Here is a 16,550-nt window from a genome sequence, read left to right on the forward strand (position 1 = left end):
ATTGAAATGAAGCCGGCAAGGTTTTGCCCTCTAGAGATCTATGGCCTGGTGGAGACAGGATATTACCCTAATTACATAATGATCTCCATTCTGCTGAAACAGAGTGTGCTGGGTGCTTTACCGATATTCTTTCACTGAAATCTTACCGCAATTCTAGGCCATTGGTGGCACCGTAAGCCACAGTTTATGGATGCTATTTTAGTTTTTTCCAGCGCTTAAAATATCCAGCTAGGCTCTGCATTATAGAGGGGCTGGTTTTATTTTTGCACACATTAATGACCATTCTGTATCTGAAGCTTACAGTGATCACCATCTCTTTTGTATTTGTTATCTCCCACGAATCCTGCGAAGTATTCGTCTTCCTCTATAAATGAGGAAAGTGAGGACCAGAGAGATTAGGTAACTTTCCAGAACCACACAGCCTTGTAAATCTTCCAGATAGGATCAAAGCCAATCCATGACCTTACTACTCTCCCTTATTCTGAGGAGGAGATGAAATGATGGAGGGACTGAGTTGGGGGAGGGGACAGGTGATCAGGGACTGATTTCCCTAGAAGGAGGCAGCTGGGACTTCCGGTTTGGAAGGCTGAGGGGTGGGGTGGGGAAGAGCTTGAACAAAGAACAAGGGCTTGCAGGTGACTATGAGCAGGGGAGTGGAATCCTAGACCGGAGGGGAGGTGTAATTCCCACCTCCTAATGCCCCCTCCCCCACTGTGCTCTGCCTGTCATAAGATGTGGGAGATATCTTGAGCAATGTTGCGGGAGGGTTTTTACAGCAACTTCTCTATCTCATTCCGTAAGGAATCCACCAGAGCCATGCACCTCTTATATTTATGTGATTAAATTAGCAACATACATTTGTTATGTGCTGCCTGAACCTATCCTGCAACATCGCATTTCCACATATTACCCACTTTTACTCAACTTGCAGAACTTGGAGAATTTCCCAACCCCCCATCTCCTAAAGAGTGGGTACTCTGACAGTGCGGGATGCTGAGAATCAGAAGACATTGTATGTTACAGACAGTCATATCCATGTAGTTACCCATCTGTCTTGTTTTGAGTGCCTCTGTAATCCAGGCAAACTGCCTGGCACTACGGAGAAGCAAAGGAATTGATCATTCTCTGCCCTGAAATCTCTAGTGTGGAGGACAGTACATAAACAGGCAATCAGAATACATCCTAGTAGGTGCCGTGACCATCTGGGAGCCGGGGGGAGAGGGGCATCAGAGAGGGACGTCTTAACCAGGTTGGGGTGGGGGCACAAAAAGGGTCAAGGAAGCTGAGTTTCTTACAGATTATGGCAAATTAGGGCCACTGAAGGGAAGCTCAGGGAGAAATGAGGCTAGGGAGAGAAGCAGGGGTCAGATAGTCCAGAGTTTTTAACAATTTTTAAAATTTTACTTTATTTTATTTTATTATTTTTTCCCTACAGCACACGTAAGGAGTATAACGTGTCCACCAGTAGCCCCGTGAGAGGGAGCAGTTGCAGAGGTGAATTACGAGTCTCTGGTTGAGAGAGAGCGCTGTCTCCTTCCCAGTTCGAGATTCATGATGCCCATTAAACATCTGGATTTTATCAGAAGGCCTTGGCTCAATGACTCCAGACTAGGCTTGCTTTCTTATCGGTCTGTCCACTCCTGCGCTAACAGGGAGTGTGAGCGCTCAGGTCAACTGCCTTGATTCTAGCCTTGACTCCTACCATTCTCAAGTTGTGTCGCCTTCTGTAGGTTGGCCCCCTGGTTGGGCAAACTGGATCGGTACTGCAGTGGCACCCCCATCGAAGGCCCACTCAGGCTGGAAGGAGGTAATAATGCATGTTAAGGTCCTGGCATAATGCCTGGCACACAGTAAGTGATCAGGAAATCGTGACTTTTGTGATCCTGCAGCCTAACCATGTTAGTGATCATCCTCTTGGTCATCGCCATCTCCATCATCATCATCATCGCCATCATTGTCACCCCTCCTGCCATCGTTCCCAATATCATCATAATGATACTGACAACCTAGGAGGTCATTCCTCACCGGGTTCCTCCGCTCCACTGTCCCTCCTTCTGGTCTTCCTATGAAAGGGAAGGCCTTACATAGAGGGATTTGACTCACATGAAATTCATTACATTTATTAAGCTCCTACTACGTGATAGACATTGTGTCCTAAGGACTAGAGAACACAAAAGTGAGCTCAAGAAAGTGGAACTTACACTCTGATGAGAAGAGACCGACAATAATAATGAAATAAGCAAATACACAGTTTGTCAGAGAAAAACAAATGCTAGAGAGGAAAAGGAAGCCAAGGAAGACAGACAGACAGTACCTTGGGTTGGGCAGTTGTTATTTTCTATCTTCCAAGAAACAAGTCCCATCTTTCAGGGAGCTATAGCATTTGGAGTTGGGGAGCTCCTGGGGTTGGGAACCCCTGAGGCCCTGTCCTAGCACTCCAGAGCCAAGTACAAAGGAGGCCATCACCACTAACACACACCCTGTTTGCAGGGCACGCAGGTCCATGTCTTGGCCTCTGGGGGACTTGTCAACCTGGAACTGAGAAGAGGCAATCAGTAGTCAGTAACAGGGTTTCTTCCTGCCTCCCTCCCTTCTTCCTTTTTCTTTCTTTCCTTCTTTTTTTCTTCTTCCTTCTTTCCTCTTCCTCCCTCCCTCCCTCTCTTTCTTTCAAGATTTTATTTATTTATTTGACAGGGAGAGAGCACAAGCAGAGGGAGTCGCAGGCAGAGGGAGAGGGAGAAGCAGGACCCCCACTGAGCAGGGAGCCCGATGTGGGACTCGATCCCAGGACCCGAGGATCATGACCCGAGTTGAAGGCAGTGATTTAACCAGCTGAGCCACCAGGCACCCTAACATGGGCTTTCTGCTTTGGCATTCCGACAGTAATACAGAAAACCAAGAGGGCTGCAGGCCTACAAATCTCTGTCTTACAATTTATGGTCCATGCAGCCCGAGGATGTTCAGAAGTGTTTTCGCACAAGCTGGGAGAAAGGAAGAGATGTCTCTAGCTCTTCCTCCTCTTCTCCGCCCCCATTCCTGACCATCTAATACACTTTAGGGAGGAAGAAGAGGACAAGGGATAGAGGTGAAAAACTTAGGGGGAAAATCAGGGAAACCTCCTCCACACACATGCTGTGCTGATTCCGAGGATGGGCTGGGAGAATGGAAATGTCCCAGCACCGCTGCTGCCTTCCTGGCCTAGAAGATTCGAGGGGGCACTCATCTCCTCTGAGTGCAGCCAAATACCACAGCAGAGCCACGCTTCAGAGGAAAACACTGCCTGCTTTCTCAGGTCAAACACATCAGAACCTGTGGTCTATAAGCCACATATGGTGCCGGGAGTGCCAAGAAATAATGATGAAAGAAAATGGTTGAAATCTAGACACAGAAGCTCTGTGTAGCCCTACTTTTGCTCAGTGAAGCTGCAAGTCCTATTAGCTACCCTCTAGTCCTTGAGCCCTGTGTGCCCCGTGTTATATGCTATCTCTCAGCAACCCAGTGAGGTAGTTCTTATTACCCACCTCTCACAGATGAAGACACAGAGGTTCAGAGTGGTTACGCTCTCTAGTCAGTCATGGAAGCTGAATTTGAACCCACATCACTCTATTTGGGAGCTCTATCTTAACCATTATACTTCACTACCTACCAGAGGAAAGGGTCAGCAGGGAAACACCAAAAATAGGAACCCACCCCTTCCCCACAAGCTATGCTTCCGGTGCTCAGCAGAGGAAGAAAATTGAGAAACCTTCCATGCTTTCTGGCCTAAGCTCTGTCTTAACTTTTTTTTTTTTTTTAAAGATTTTATTTATTTATTTGACAGAGATCACAAGTAGGCAGAGAGGCAAGCAGAGAGAGAGAGAGAGTGGGAGAGAGAGAGGAGGAAGCAGGATCCCTGCTGAGCAGAGAGCCGGATACGAGGCTCGATCCCAGGACCCTGGGATCATGACCTGAGCTGAAGGCAGAGGCTTTAACCCACTGAGCCACCCCGGCGCCCCTGTCTTAACTTTTAATACTGTAAATATTTAATTATTTCTGATACCAGATAGGACTATTTTTCTCTAGGAAATAGATTAATAGAATAAGAAAGTTCTTTAGAGATGCAGAAGAGCTGACCTTGAAATCAACAGAGAAGGTTAAGTGCACGTCTCAAGGTCACAGAGTTAGGTTCCTGGCAAAGCTAAGGTTAAAAGAGCAGCGCTCCTGTCTCCCAGGCCAGAGCCTGACGGAGACCCTGAAGCTGCTTTGCAGGTTATCACTGCTCTGCCCTAACAGATGACTGCGTGAAGGAGGATGCCTGCCTTGTTTGCACACCAGGGATTTTCAATAAAAGCTGCACTCAGCTGAACAGCTTTTAAACAAGGCTCTTCTAGCACCTTCCGATGAGATAGTCTCTGCCATCTCCTTTCCTAGGTCATGTGCTGTTTTGAATTAGGAGATTCCTACCATTTCTCCTTGTATTTAGCTGGAATGGATGTTCCTCTCTGTCTGGGGCAGTTGGTTGTATTTCTAGTTCAGAATCTGCTGTAATTTACTCTGGCCTCCCACATGAATACTGACTCTTCTGCCTGCCTGGCTGGCTTCTGGGGACCTCTGCAATCTGGACCCATTACACCCAGCTCATCTTTTCTTCCCTACGTCGTGACACACACTACTTGTCAGATTGGAGTCCTGGGCTCACCCTATTTCTGTGGCAGAAATATCCTCCCTGCTCTCCCCCTGTGCAAATCCATTCTTCAAGGCTTTGCTCAGACCTTCCTGCCCCAGATTTCCCCATGTACCTACAGCCGTGGGATGAGCTTCTTTTACATTTATTTTCTCAAGCACATAATTTGGCCCTAAAAATGTTTCCACACATTCCTCCAAATGTAATGCTGGCCCGTTGAGGGCAGCTCCACACCGTTCATTGGTTCCCTAGAGATTTTCAAAACCACCTCATATGGTGAGATACAAAGAGAAATATAAGTGATAGTTGCTTCCTGTCCCTGAGCAAGGGAGACTAGTACTTTGCAGACATCTGTCTGGTGTATATTGGACCCTCCACAAAGATTTGTTTTATTTATTTATTTATTTATTTATATATAAAGACTTTATTTATTTGACGGAGAGGGACACAGTGAGAGAGAGAACACAAGCACAACCTGGGGGAGTGGGAGAGGGAGAAGCAGGCTTCCCACTGAGCACAGATACAGGCCTTGATCCCAGGACCCGGATCAGGACCGGAGAAGAAGGCAGACGCTTAACAATTGAGCCACCCAGGTTCAATATGTTTTATTGAACTAACATATATGATGCCCCTTACTGCAAATATTTGCTGTCTCACACACACACACACACACACACACACACACACACACACACGGCCAGGCACACACAGGGCACCAGGTTCAGGGGGAAAGCAGGGGAAATCTGTCCCTGCCCCAGCACCAACTAGTCTTAGTGAGAGTGGGCAGGTTGCTTGACTTCCAAGCTCCCGCTCCTTCCCTTTCCACTCCAAAGCAGGATGGGCTCTGGAAAATGTCAAGGTTCAAATCATAGCTGTGTGACCTTGAGCCAATCATTTGGGGTAGGGGCTCAGTTTCCTTCTAATAAAACGGGTAAAATCATCTTGCCTTGCAAGCTTTCTGTGAGGTTTTAAGAACATACTTTAAGTTGCTAAATGCAGAGCTTGGCGTTATTATATTTCCTTCTACCAGAGTAGGGGAGACAACCCCGAGTCCGCCTCCCTCTCCTTGCGCCGCCCCAGGTTTCCCAGCACACAGCATAGAGCCTGTCCCTCATAGGGGATCACGGACAGACTGCAGGACTCCTAAAGAGAAAATGGGAGTTTAAAAAGCTTCGGGGAAAAAGTCAACAGCATCGACAGTGGACTGACCAGGAAAGGGGGATGCTCAATAAATGTGTTTCCTTGAATAGCCTTTCCGCAGCCCAAGAATCTTTGCTAACTCTCCCTCAACATGCCTCCGCGGAGCCAGCTGGTTTCTCGACAGCTCATTCTGCCTCCGCCTTCAAACCCCAGTTCAGAGTCGAGGCCAGACTCGGTCGGGCTGGGAGGGTGGGATGGAAGGGCGGGGCTTCCCCAAGTCCCAGGAGAGAAGATGGGGGGCGTGGTCGGGTTCCCGCCTCCTTACTCCCACTCCCTGGGGCACGGCTCCTGGGCGCCCCCCGACATTTCCTCTCTCTTTCAACAGGTCGAAGGGAGGGGACTCGAACTTGGGCCACGCCAAAAGCTCAACCCCAGCTCTCCTCCCTCCGACCCGCCTGGCCAACCCGACTTGAGCCGCCTATCCCTGGGGCCCTCGTGGACCCCGCTCAGTCGCCAGTCCCGGACCCCGTCGAGCCAGCTCTGCGCCCCTCCCTTTGGCCACCTCGACTCCCGGCCCCCGCCTCGGTAGTTCCAGGCCGGCAGCCCTCCCTACTTCGGCGCCTCCTGCCCCCTCCCACTCGGCCACTTCAGTCGCCTGCCCCGGCCTCCGTAGACCCCGCTGGGACACCCCGCCCCCCTTCCGGGCCGCCACAGACCGCGCTCGGCCACCACCCCCCACCCCAGGCCTCGTGGACCCCGCTGGGACCTAACCTCCCGCCCCCCACCTCGGTCAGCGCCCCCCCCCGCCCCCCGCCACCTCGGCCCCGTAGACCCCTCTGGGACAACCTCCTCCTGGACCCGGCCGCCTCAGACCGCGTTCGGCCACCACCCTCCCCTCGACTCCCCCCGTCCCCCACCCCATGCCTCGCGGACCCCACTGGGACCTAACCCCCGGGCTCCCCCTTGCCACCTCGGCCCCGTAGACCCGGCTGGGACAACCTCCTCCGGACCCGGCCGCCTCTGACCGCGCTTGGCCACCACCCTCCCCTCTGCTCCCCCACCCGGGACTCGCAGACCCGCCTGGGACACCCCCGCCCCCGCCGCGTGGACCCCCGCGCCGCCGTCCCCCACTCGGCCCCCCTCCTTGGGGTCGAGGCGGCAGGGGGAGGGGCCGCGCCGGCCCCCGCGTGCGTGGCAGGCTCTCCCGGCTCCGCTCTCCCGGCCTCCCTTCCCGGGAGGCGGGGTCGGCGCCGCGGCGGCGGCGGCGGCGGCGGCAGCGGAGGCAGGCCCCCTCCTCCTTCCTCCGTCGTCCGGCCTCCTTCCTCGCGCGCCCGCCGCCCGCTCTCTCTCGGCCGCTCCGACGCCGGCAGCGCCCGCGTGCCGCTCGCCCAGCCCCGGGGGAGCCCGAGGAAGTTTCCCGGGCCGCGTGCCCCGCTCGCTCGCCTCGCAATCCGCGGCCTCACCCGCCGCCGCGCCCGCCATGCCCTCGGCCAAACAAAGGGGCTCTAAGGGCGGCCACGGCGCCGCGAGCCCCTCGGAGAAGGGCGCCCACCCGTCGGGCGGCGCGGATGACGTGGCGAAGAAGCCGCCGCCGGCGCCGCAGCAGCAGCAGCCGCCGCCGCCCGCGCCGCACCCACAGCAGCACCCGCCGCAGCATCCGCAGAACCAGGCGCACGGCAAGGGCGGCCACCGCGGCGGCAAGTCCTCCGCCGCCGCCGCCGCTGCCGCCTCGTCCTCGGCGTCCTGCTCGCGCAGGCTCGGCCGGGCGCTCAACTTTCTCTTCTACCTCGCCCTGGTGGCGGCGGCCGCCTTCTCGGGCTGGTGTGTCCACCACGTCCTGGAGGAGGTCCAGCAGGTCCGGCGCGGCCACCAGGACTTCTCCCGGCAGAGGGAGGAGCTGGGCCAGGGCTTGCAGGGCGTCGAGCAGAAGGTGGGTACCCCGGACCCCCACCCGCGGCCCCCGCGCCGCAGCCGGGGCGCTGGCTCTGCCCAGGCCCCGGGGCCGGGACCGGAGCCGGGCGCCCTCCTCGGGCGGTCCGGGCCGGGGATGCCCCGTCTCCGGGCCCCCAGTCCCCGGGCTGTCCCCAGACCCTCTTTGTTAATGGCCGCGGCGGAATCGGGCCCCGAGGGATGGGCCGCCGGGAGGATGGTCAGGCCAGCCTGCCAGGGTGGGCCAAGGGCCTGTCACAGGGCATTAGCGGTGACCTGTAAGGAAGCCGCCAGGCTCTGGGGAGCCCATTCTTTTTGGATTAGGAACCGCTGAATGGACAGAGTTGTCTGAAAAGGAGGTTGGAAGGGACGCCAGCGCATCCCCGGAAGCCTCGGGCAAGGCCGCACCTGGGCTCTCCCTGTGGGAGACATCTGAGCCAGGTCTTAATAAATCCCGATCCTGGGGAAGGAGAAGGAAGTAGTCATACTCATTTGCGAAGTTCAGATGAAATATTACCTATCTTCAGATCCCTTGTGGACCAGTGTCCCCATGTGGGCCTTTGAAATAGCATAAACTAGCTTCAGAGGAAAGGAAAGGCCCCCAAATATTAGAGGGTACTGGTGAGTAATACCACAGACACTTTTACATGATGTTAAGAGGACTTACTCACTATCTAATCATCATAGCCACCCTGGCGGGGAGGGAGAAGTAGTAGTTGTGACTCCATTTTCCAGATGAGAAGATTGAGGTTTAGAGAGATGGGGTGAATTGATAAAGACCACAGCTGGTGAGTGGCAGACTGCATGAGAATGTCTAGGCCACTGCCCAGTTTGGGGTCCACTGAGGCCTCTCTCTCCGGTATGGATGGACCCAACTTTTACCACAAAGCCTCTTAGGTTCCCACTTGTGTGTTGACACACCAAGCGCATCTCCCTTGGTCTCATCCCTTCTCCTTCCTCCTCTTCCGTCCTCCACTAACGTCTTTGCTCAATGAAAGTTGGTTGTATGATCGAAACAAAAAAGCCCGCCACCGCTTCTGAGCCCGGAACTGCTGCCTCCTTTTCCCAGCATGCCGCCTGCCCTGCCAAGTTTCTATCGACTTTTGTGGAGTATGCGGGACTAGGAATTTCCTCTTAAGACTGGCAGAGCAACTGGAATGAGTCATCCTGCTCCACGCTGCAGGCCAAGGGAGGTGACTTTTCGGAGAGACTTCAGTAGGCAGTGCTGCTTTGCCTATCCTGAATGTCACGTCATAAGACGCACTGCTAGAGGATAATCACGAGCCCCTCAGTCCCTCCCTCCCATCCGCCCAGTTACCAGTCACAATGTTCATTGAAGTCTGATAGTGATACGGTTGCATGTTGGCACTGTGCCGGGGTGTGGGGGGGCGGGGGTTGAGGGGTGGTTCCAAGGCGCCAAAAGGCACAAATAATGTTTGCAAAGCAGCACGTAAGGAGTTTTCAGTGGAGGGTTACTGCCGTGTGAGTTCCGAAGAAAGAGGGTGTGGAGTTTGCCTGGGCCCATGTCCTGGTGGCCAGGGCGGTGCCAGTGTAGGCCTCGCTGGTGGTCAGGAACTCTTGAGAGAAGGAGTGCAGACACACAGGCAGGGGCGCTGTCTTGAGTGTGTTGCAGGGACAGCAGGCGGCTGTCCGGCCTGTAGCAGAGTAACATTTAGGAAGTAGTGAGATGAGAGATTGGAGTTGAGGCTCAGATGGGGGAGGTCTTGAAAAGTAGTTGAAGAAACTGGGTTTTACTGTGTCTGCTTCTCCCCTGCCTCTCCCGTATTCCCTCCTCCCCAGCTCCCACCTCTTCTCTATCAAAGCTGTGTGTACATTACTTTCCATTTGGGGGCTGAGTTTTCCTATCTACACAGTGAGGGGAGGGCTCTGTCCAGGTTTTTTAAGCATCCACCTGGCTGTATGCTGTTGGAACAGTGTCCTTTCTTTTTAATTTAGCAGTGTAATCAAGCTATATGTGATGCCTCGGATTTATTGTGCTCTCATCTCTTGACTCTCACAGCAGCCCCAAGAGGTGAGCACGGGTAGACCGAGTAGGCCGCCCCTTTCGCAGATGAGGAGAGTGAGCCACGAGAAGGCCGAGAAAATGCAAGGTCCCACAGCTAGTAAGGGGCAGGGCTAGGATTCATACTGCAGTTTGCTCCTAGGACAGTCTTAGCCCTTTGTTCATTTTATTATCTTGCCCGTGGCTCGTGAGGTGTGTAGTAGCTATTCAGTTAAATGCCTGGTCCGATGATGTGGAACTCAGAATGTGCCCAGAACAGTACTGAGATTTGACACTGTGTGTGGCCACTTCTGTCTGCTCCTCCGTGGAGGCCAGGAAATGAGTGATTTTGCTTTGAAGAGTGAGCCGTGGTGGCTCCTCTGAAAGCCTAAACTTGAGCCCCTTTTTAACTCTGTGATGCTTGGTGCAGGGTGGGATTTGGTTCTTAGCAGGAACCTATACTTATAGTATTATTATTCGTAATTAGTATTCAGTATGGGCTAGGCATCCTATTAAGTTCTTCCCAGCCACCCTCTGAGGCAGGACCCATTCATTAGCACTTTCCACAGGTGGGCCAGCCTGGCCAGGAGTCTGCTGTATTACTCCTTCAAGGTCACACACAGCCCCTAAGTGGGGGATTTGGGGTCGGAGTCAAAGCAGTGCGACTTGAAGCACGCCACAGGGCCGCTTGCCTGGTCTCATTGTGCAGATGGTCCCAATGTTGGGAAATGGCCCAGGTCTGCTGAATGACTGCAGCCTGGGCAGAGAAGCTGGCCTGTCCTTCCACGGAAGGTTCAGTGGGCACAGTGGGTGCGGGCTTCCGAAGATGCTGGCAGTTTGGTTGGAGGCGGGGAAGGGCCCGTGTGGCCCTGGTGGATCCAGGGTGGCAGAAAGTGATGGGAGGGGCAGGCTTAGGCCCAGGAGGGACAGCTGAATGAGATGAGCGGTTGTTTGTGGAAGAGTGAGTTCTCTGGTTGTGTTTCTTTGTTTTCTCGTCTTGACTCTGGAGGGGTCAGAGCTTCTGAGGGTAGGCAGCATTTCCTCCACACACTTAGTGCACGTAGAACAGGCTTCTGCTAGAGCTTATCACTGGAGGTTAAGAGCTCAGGTGGTGACCTCACACGTTCTGGGATTTTGGTGCTCAGCCTGCCCATTTCCCAGTTTCCTGATTGGTAAACTGGAAATCATTGGGAGCCACCCACTCATGAGATAATTACGAAGTACTTTGCATATTTTTTGGTATACAGGAAGTGCCCTGTTGCACTGCAGCCACCAGTGTCTCCTCTAGTGATATGAACTCCTTGAGTGCAGGGATCCTGTTCTAACCATCGTTTTTCTCTGATGTTCTGCCCCACTATTTAGTGGGCACCCCACATATGTTAGGAGAACAGATGCATCCATTGCATATTGATTATAATGAGGTCTTTGCATGGAAAGATGTACAGCTCACAGCACCATCAGTAGGGGGGCGAGTTCTGTATTATTTTCCTAGTGTTGGGGGTTGATGTGTTTGGTTTCATCCATAATTTCTGATCTAGTCCCCTTCCTCACCATTTGCCAAGAGCCAGCCCCTGTTAGGGGTGACGGGGATCCCAGGGGAAATGGAGTAGCTCAGTCTTCACTAGGCTTTGTGCTCTTAATTAATTAATTCCTGCTTCATTCGGAAAACACTGCAGGAATGCCTGCCACGTTGCAGGTACTGTGCTCGCCCGGCCATGCCTCTGTTTTGAGTGCTGTGCACAACAGGCGGGTGCTGTGATTGAACAGCTTAGTTTTGGAGGTGAGTTCTCCCTGGTATCTTCTCAAAGTACCTTTTATGAGTCAGGTTATATTGAGTTGAACTGGGAAATTGTCTAGTATTCCGGAGTCCCTGAAAACCTCATTCTAATCTGTCTTAACATCACGGACTACTGGAAACCCAAAGGGACTTTAGAAACTATTTGTTAATAGACGAGGAGTTGGGACCTGCAAAGTGAGTGACTTATCTGTGCTCCCTGAGCTGGTTTTAGGTGGGGCTGGCACCGGAGCCCCGAGCTGCTCTCTGTTGACCATTCACTATGTGTCAGGCACAACTGAAGCTGTAGATATCTTCACTCTAGCTTAATCCTCCCACGAAGAGCCTAGAGAGAGTCAGGTACTGTTTTGTTCCCTGCTGTTTTGTTGTCCTGCTGCTGAGGTAACAAAGGCACAGACGGGCTGAGTAACTCGCCCAGGATCACACAGCTAGGAAGTGTCCAAACCAAGATTTGAACATAGCCAGTCTGGTTCCAGAGCTCATGCTGTTTTATTTTTTGCCTTGTTGCCATGGAAGTATTTAGGCATAAACAAGAGATCGATATAATGAGCCCCGTTTTTAATGATGCTCTTTTTTTTTCCTTTGTTATTCTTGTTTGTTTCATTCCATCACCACTTCTTCCCTCCCATTTTGTTTTGCTCTTTTAGGACTGGAGTCAGAGCAGGGTCTCTGAAGCCTTCTCTTCCACCCTTTGCTGGGTGCCCACCTGGTCTCTCTTGTTCTCAGATGCTGTGGGTGTTGGGACATAGCCCAGGTGGTGGCATGGCTGCAGCCTGGGCCGAGAGCATAGCCTGTCCTGAGCCGAGAGATTCAGCAGGCAAGGGTGGGGCAGGCCCCCTAGAGGGCCCGTGTGGCTCCGGCAGACCCAGTGGGTATCGACCCAGGATCTAATTTTCACTGAACATTAGTTCATCCCAAGTATTTCAAGATTTATTTCTAACAAATAGGAGCTCCTTCTCTTCCCTTTCCTTTTGGCAAAACACAGTATATTATACCTAACAAAGTTAACAGAAAGGCTTGTTTCTCATCTAATACCTAGTTCAAAATCAGATTTCCCGAGGACCCCCTTAAAAATAGCTCTTTTATAGTTTGTTTGTTTGAATCAGGATCCATGTATAAGTCCACACATTACATTTGGTTGGTGAATCTCTTAAATTTCTTTTAATGTGTAATTTCCCTCGACTTTCCCCTTTAAAAATGCCATTTAATTATTGAAGGTCCTGGCTCTTTGTCGTGTAGGATTTTCCACATCGTGGGTTTGGCCGATTGCGCCCTTGCTGCATGTTTTTCTCTTGCATGTTCCTGTGAATTGGTGGTTAGAGCTGGAGGCTTGAGAGATTCCGGGTTTTTGTTTTGTTTTGTTTTATAAGAAAGTGTTCTGGGTGGCTCTGTGTGTCGGTAGTCCCTGGCCTGTCAGGCTCGGCACATCAGACCAGTTCTCCGGAGAGGTTCCAGGTCAGACCTTGGTTAGCGGAGAATTTATTTAGGATGAGTGTATCGTGGCAAACGGGAGCAAAATGTGCTCACAAAGCCAGAGAGCGCTAAGGGAGCATCTGGCCCAAGTCATGTTTTTGGGTGAGGACAGTGACTTGGTCAGGGCCGCCAACTAGAAGTGGCAAGCTAGACACCTGAACCTTTGTCTCGTGCCTCCCAGTCGAGTGTCTCCATGTGTCTCAGCTTTTTTCCTGTGAAAGGAAGACTTTTCCATGGCAGGAGCTAGAAACTCAGCCTCACTCGCTTAAAGAGAAGAGGGACGGGGCAAGGGAGAGAGAAAATGTATTGTCTTAAACCACAAAGTTCAAGAGCAGATTCCTTCAGGTGTAGCTGTACCCAGAGATGCAGATTGTATCTTCAGAGCTCGATCTCGCCGTCTCTTAGTTTTGCTTCCCACTGTGCTGGTTTGATGCGTAGACTGGTGTTCTTCGTGGGCCAGTCTGAGCCTCTCCAGGCTTCCCCCATCCTATAACTAGCAATCCCAATAGAAAAAGGTTTTCTTTCCCAGTAGTCTTGGAGTTGACTGACTGGCTGCAGGCCCATCCCTGGGCTGATCACTGTGGCTTCAGGAGAGAGGACCCCTTGGAGCACTTGGAAAGGGCCTTTAGGTTGGTCCCGCAAACCCCATGGAATGTGTGTGGAGGGAAGGTTCTTTCTCCAAGGCCAATTATTGTTCCGTTCCAGAAGAGGGACCCGAAGCTGGGCAGACAAAAGGAAATAGAGCTGTGTTGCATGGAACTCATCAGCTCTTCTCAGCAATTAACGTGTGGATTTTGGTTACAGGTGCAGTCTCTTCAAGCCACATTTGGGACTTTTGAGTCCATCTTGAGAAGCTCCCAGCATAAACAAGACCTCACGGAGAAAGCTGTGAAGCAGGGGGAGAGCGAGATCAACCGGATCAGTGAAGTTCTGCAGAAGCTCCAGAACGAGATTCTCAAAGACCTCTCCGATGGCATCCACGTGGTGAAGGATGCCCGGGAGCGGGACTTCACGTCTCTGGAGAACACGGTGGAGGAAAGGCTGACGGAACTCACCAAGTCCATCAACGACAACATCGCCATCTTCACCGAGGTCCAGAAGAGGAGCCAGAAGGAAATCAACGAGGTGAAGGCAAAGGTTGCCTCTCTGGAAGACTCGGAGGGGTACAAGCAGGATCTGAAAGCCTTGAAGGAAGCTGTGAAGGAAACACAGGTCGCTGTGAAGTCCAGAGAAAAGGACATCGAGGCCCTGAGAAGCACCCTCCAGACCTTGGAGTCTGACGTCTACACTGAGGTCAAGGAGCTGGTGAGCCTCAAGCAGGAGCAGCAGAAGTTCAAGGAGGCGGCCAATTCGGAGCACCTCACCTTGCAGGCCCTCACAGAGAAGCTTCTCCAGTCCGAGGAGGTCACCTCCCGCCTTCCCGAGGAGATCAGGAGACTCAAGGAGGAGCTGCGCCACCTGGAAACAGAGGCCCTCAGGCCGGAGGAAGATGGGGTTTACAAGCACGCTGGCTCCTTAGCTGCGCTCCAGGAGAAGAGTCAGGGATTGGACTCCAGGCTCCAGACCGTGGAAGACGGTGTGGATGCCGTGCAGACGGCCTCTGCGCGCCACAGCGAGAACCTGGAGGCCTTGCTGGCCAAGAGCGAGGAGCACGAGCAGCGCCTGGCCGCCCTGCAGGAGCGCGTGGCCGGCCTGGGCCCTTCGGAGGCCGACGCGGGGGGCCTGGCCAGCACGGTGAGGAGCCTGGGCGAGGCCCAGCTCTCGCTCTACAGCGACGTGGAGGAGCTGAAGAGAAGCGTGGGCGAGCTCCCCAGCACCGTGGAGGCTCTCCAGAAGGTGCAGGAGCAAGTCCATACGCTGCTGGGCCAGGACCCGGCCCGGGCGGCCCCCTTGCCTCAGGACTTCCTGGACAGACTCTCTTCTCTAGACAACCTCAAAGCCTCAGTCAGCCAAGTGGAGTCGGACTTGAGGATGCTCAGGACTGCCGTGGACAGTTTGGTCGCGTACTCAGTGAAAATAGAAACCAACGAGAACAACCTGGAATCCGCCAAGGGCTTGTTAGATGACCTGAGAAATGACCTGGATAGGTTGTTCCTGAAAGTGGAGAAGATTCACGAAAAAGTCTGAGGGAATGTGCGTGCAGGGTACAGAGTTGATCCAGTTTCTCATGACCAAAAAATGGGTTGTTTTCTCCCGCTCACTCTACCCCTCCCGGGTTCTTGTTCTCTCTTAAAAAGCAGTGCCCCTCCCCGCCCCCAAGGCCCGAACACCAAGGCATTTTATATTTTTGTGCCCAGTTAACTTATTTACGATTATTACCACACACCATTGGTTTCTCAAGTTCTCTGCTTCTGCTTTTGGTTGGTTTCCTCAAGGCCTGGCCCCTGCTAGTCAGAGGGGCCTTCTAGGAGGGATGGCTCTAGTGTCCGAGAAGAATGGCTTCAACTGGGGATTAGCAGAAGCAGATTACGTGTAACCTCACAAAACCTTGCCTGCCTGGCAGATTTCAAGTAAAAAAAGTCGGGGGAGGAGGCACTTCTCTTTCTCATTCTCTTTAAGGACAATTAATTTTACTTTTTTTTTTTTTTTTTAATACTTCTGGCCGAAGTTTTCATGAGCTGCCGCTCACTTCTTGTCTTCCACTTAAACTGGTTAAAATTTACAAATGTCAGCTCCGATTTGGGAGGGGGACAAACCCCTTGGTTTTTAGTTGATAAGAACCAGCTGCTTGACTTGATGGCCACCTCCCGTGGTGTGGGGTGCTGTTTCCATTCCTGAATCATCTTGTGATCTCCAAGGTAACTATGCAAAGAATCCAGATGGTTCTGAATGTGAAAGCCACAACACTTCAGAGTCCCCTGTGGCCAGCCTGTGTCACCTGTTGGTAGAGTCCCTGGATAATACCCGGAAAGGGGACTCTTTGGAATCCTTCAGGATGATGATGAGAGCGGTCCACAAAGGCATGGGCTGTCTCCCTGGAGAATGGAGGCCATGTGTTTTTATTTTCTCATGATGTCCATGAAGAGGTTTGCTGTCCCAGCAGACCCCCATCTGTCAGTGAGGAGGAATGTGCATTTTCTGTAGTTTTTTGCTGTTTCCCTTCGAGCTGTACTGTTCTTTAATGGCTGTCTTGCCTTTCAAAAAAGAAGAAAAAAAGAAAAAAAAGAAAATTAAGAGAAAAAAAGGTTTGTTTAGTTTACTGTGAAATGAACTGTATGGCTTATTTACAGTATTTTTAATTCTTAATAAACACGAGCTTTGTTACGACTTTTCTAGAGTGATGGTTTTCTGAGAATTTAGCAATTGCGATGTATTCCTTAGACTAGAAAGGTCGAGAAGTTTTCGATTTTAAGAGCGTTGCAATTCTAAAAGCAAGGTGGCCTCATTCTTAGGCCTGGGGACGTACCTTTGATTGACCGTTTGCAGGTTTGATTATAGGCATTTGCCTGACTGGCAACTGAGCTACAGCAGAATCTTCTGGGAGCTTTCAACAATCCCTGAGCCTGCCCCCAGGGATTCTGATTCTGTGGGCATTAAAAGGGTTACAT

At 52.2% G+C, this 16,550-nt stretch overlaps 1 protein-coding gene across 1 annotated transcript; it reads left to right on the forward strand.

Annotated features, from left to right (window-relative positions):
* Nucleotides 1-7,172: 7,172 nt before the first annotated feature.
* CKAP4 (cytoskeleton associated protein 4) lies at nt 7,173-16,270 on the forward strand. Its single transcript, XM_032346515.1, has 2 exons — nt 7,173-7,733; nt 13,807-16,270. Exons 1-2 carry the CDS (start codon nt 7,284-7,286, stop codon nt 15,127-15,129), a joined length of 1,773 nt encoding a protein of 590 aa, XP_032202406.1. The 5' UTR covers nt 7,173-7,283; the 3' UTR covers nt 15,130-16,270.
* The last annotated feature ends 280 nt before the right edge of the window (nt 16,271-16,550 follow it).

The sequence above is a fragment of the Mustela erminea genome, chromosome 6, assembly GCF_009829155.1.
Source record: "Mustela erminea isolate mMusErm1 chromosome 6, mMusErm1.Pri, whole genome shotgun sequence".
Lineage (NCBI taxonomy): Eukaryota > Metazoa > Chordata > Mammalia > Carnivora > Mustelidae > Mustela > Mustela erminea.

Coding starts and splice junctions, on each gene's coding strand:
- CKAP4 (XM_032346515.1), top strand. CDS start 7,284: ATGCCCTCGGCCAAACAAAGGGGCTCTAAGGGCGGCCACGGCGCCGCG. Junction 7,734..13,806: donor TGCAGGGCGTCGAGCAGAAG/GTGGGTACCCCG, acceptor TTTTGGTTACAG/GTGCAGTCTCTTCAAGCCAC.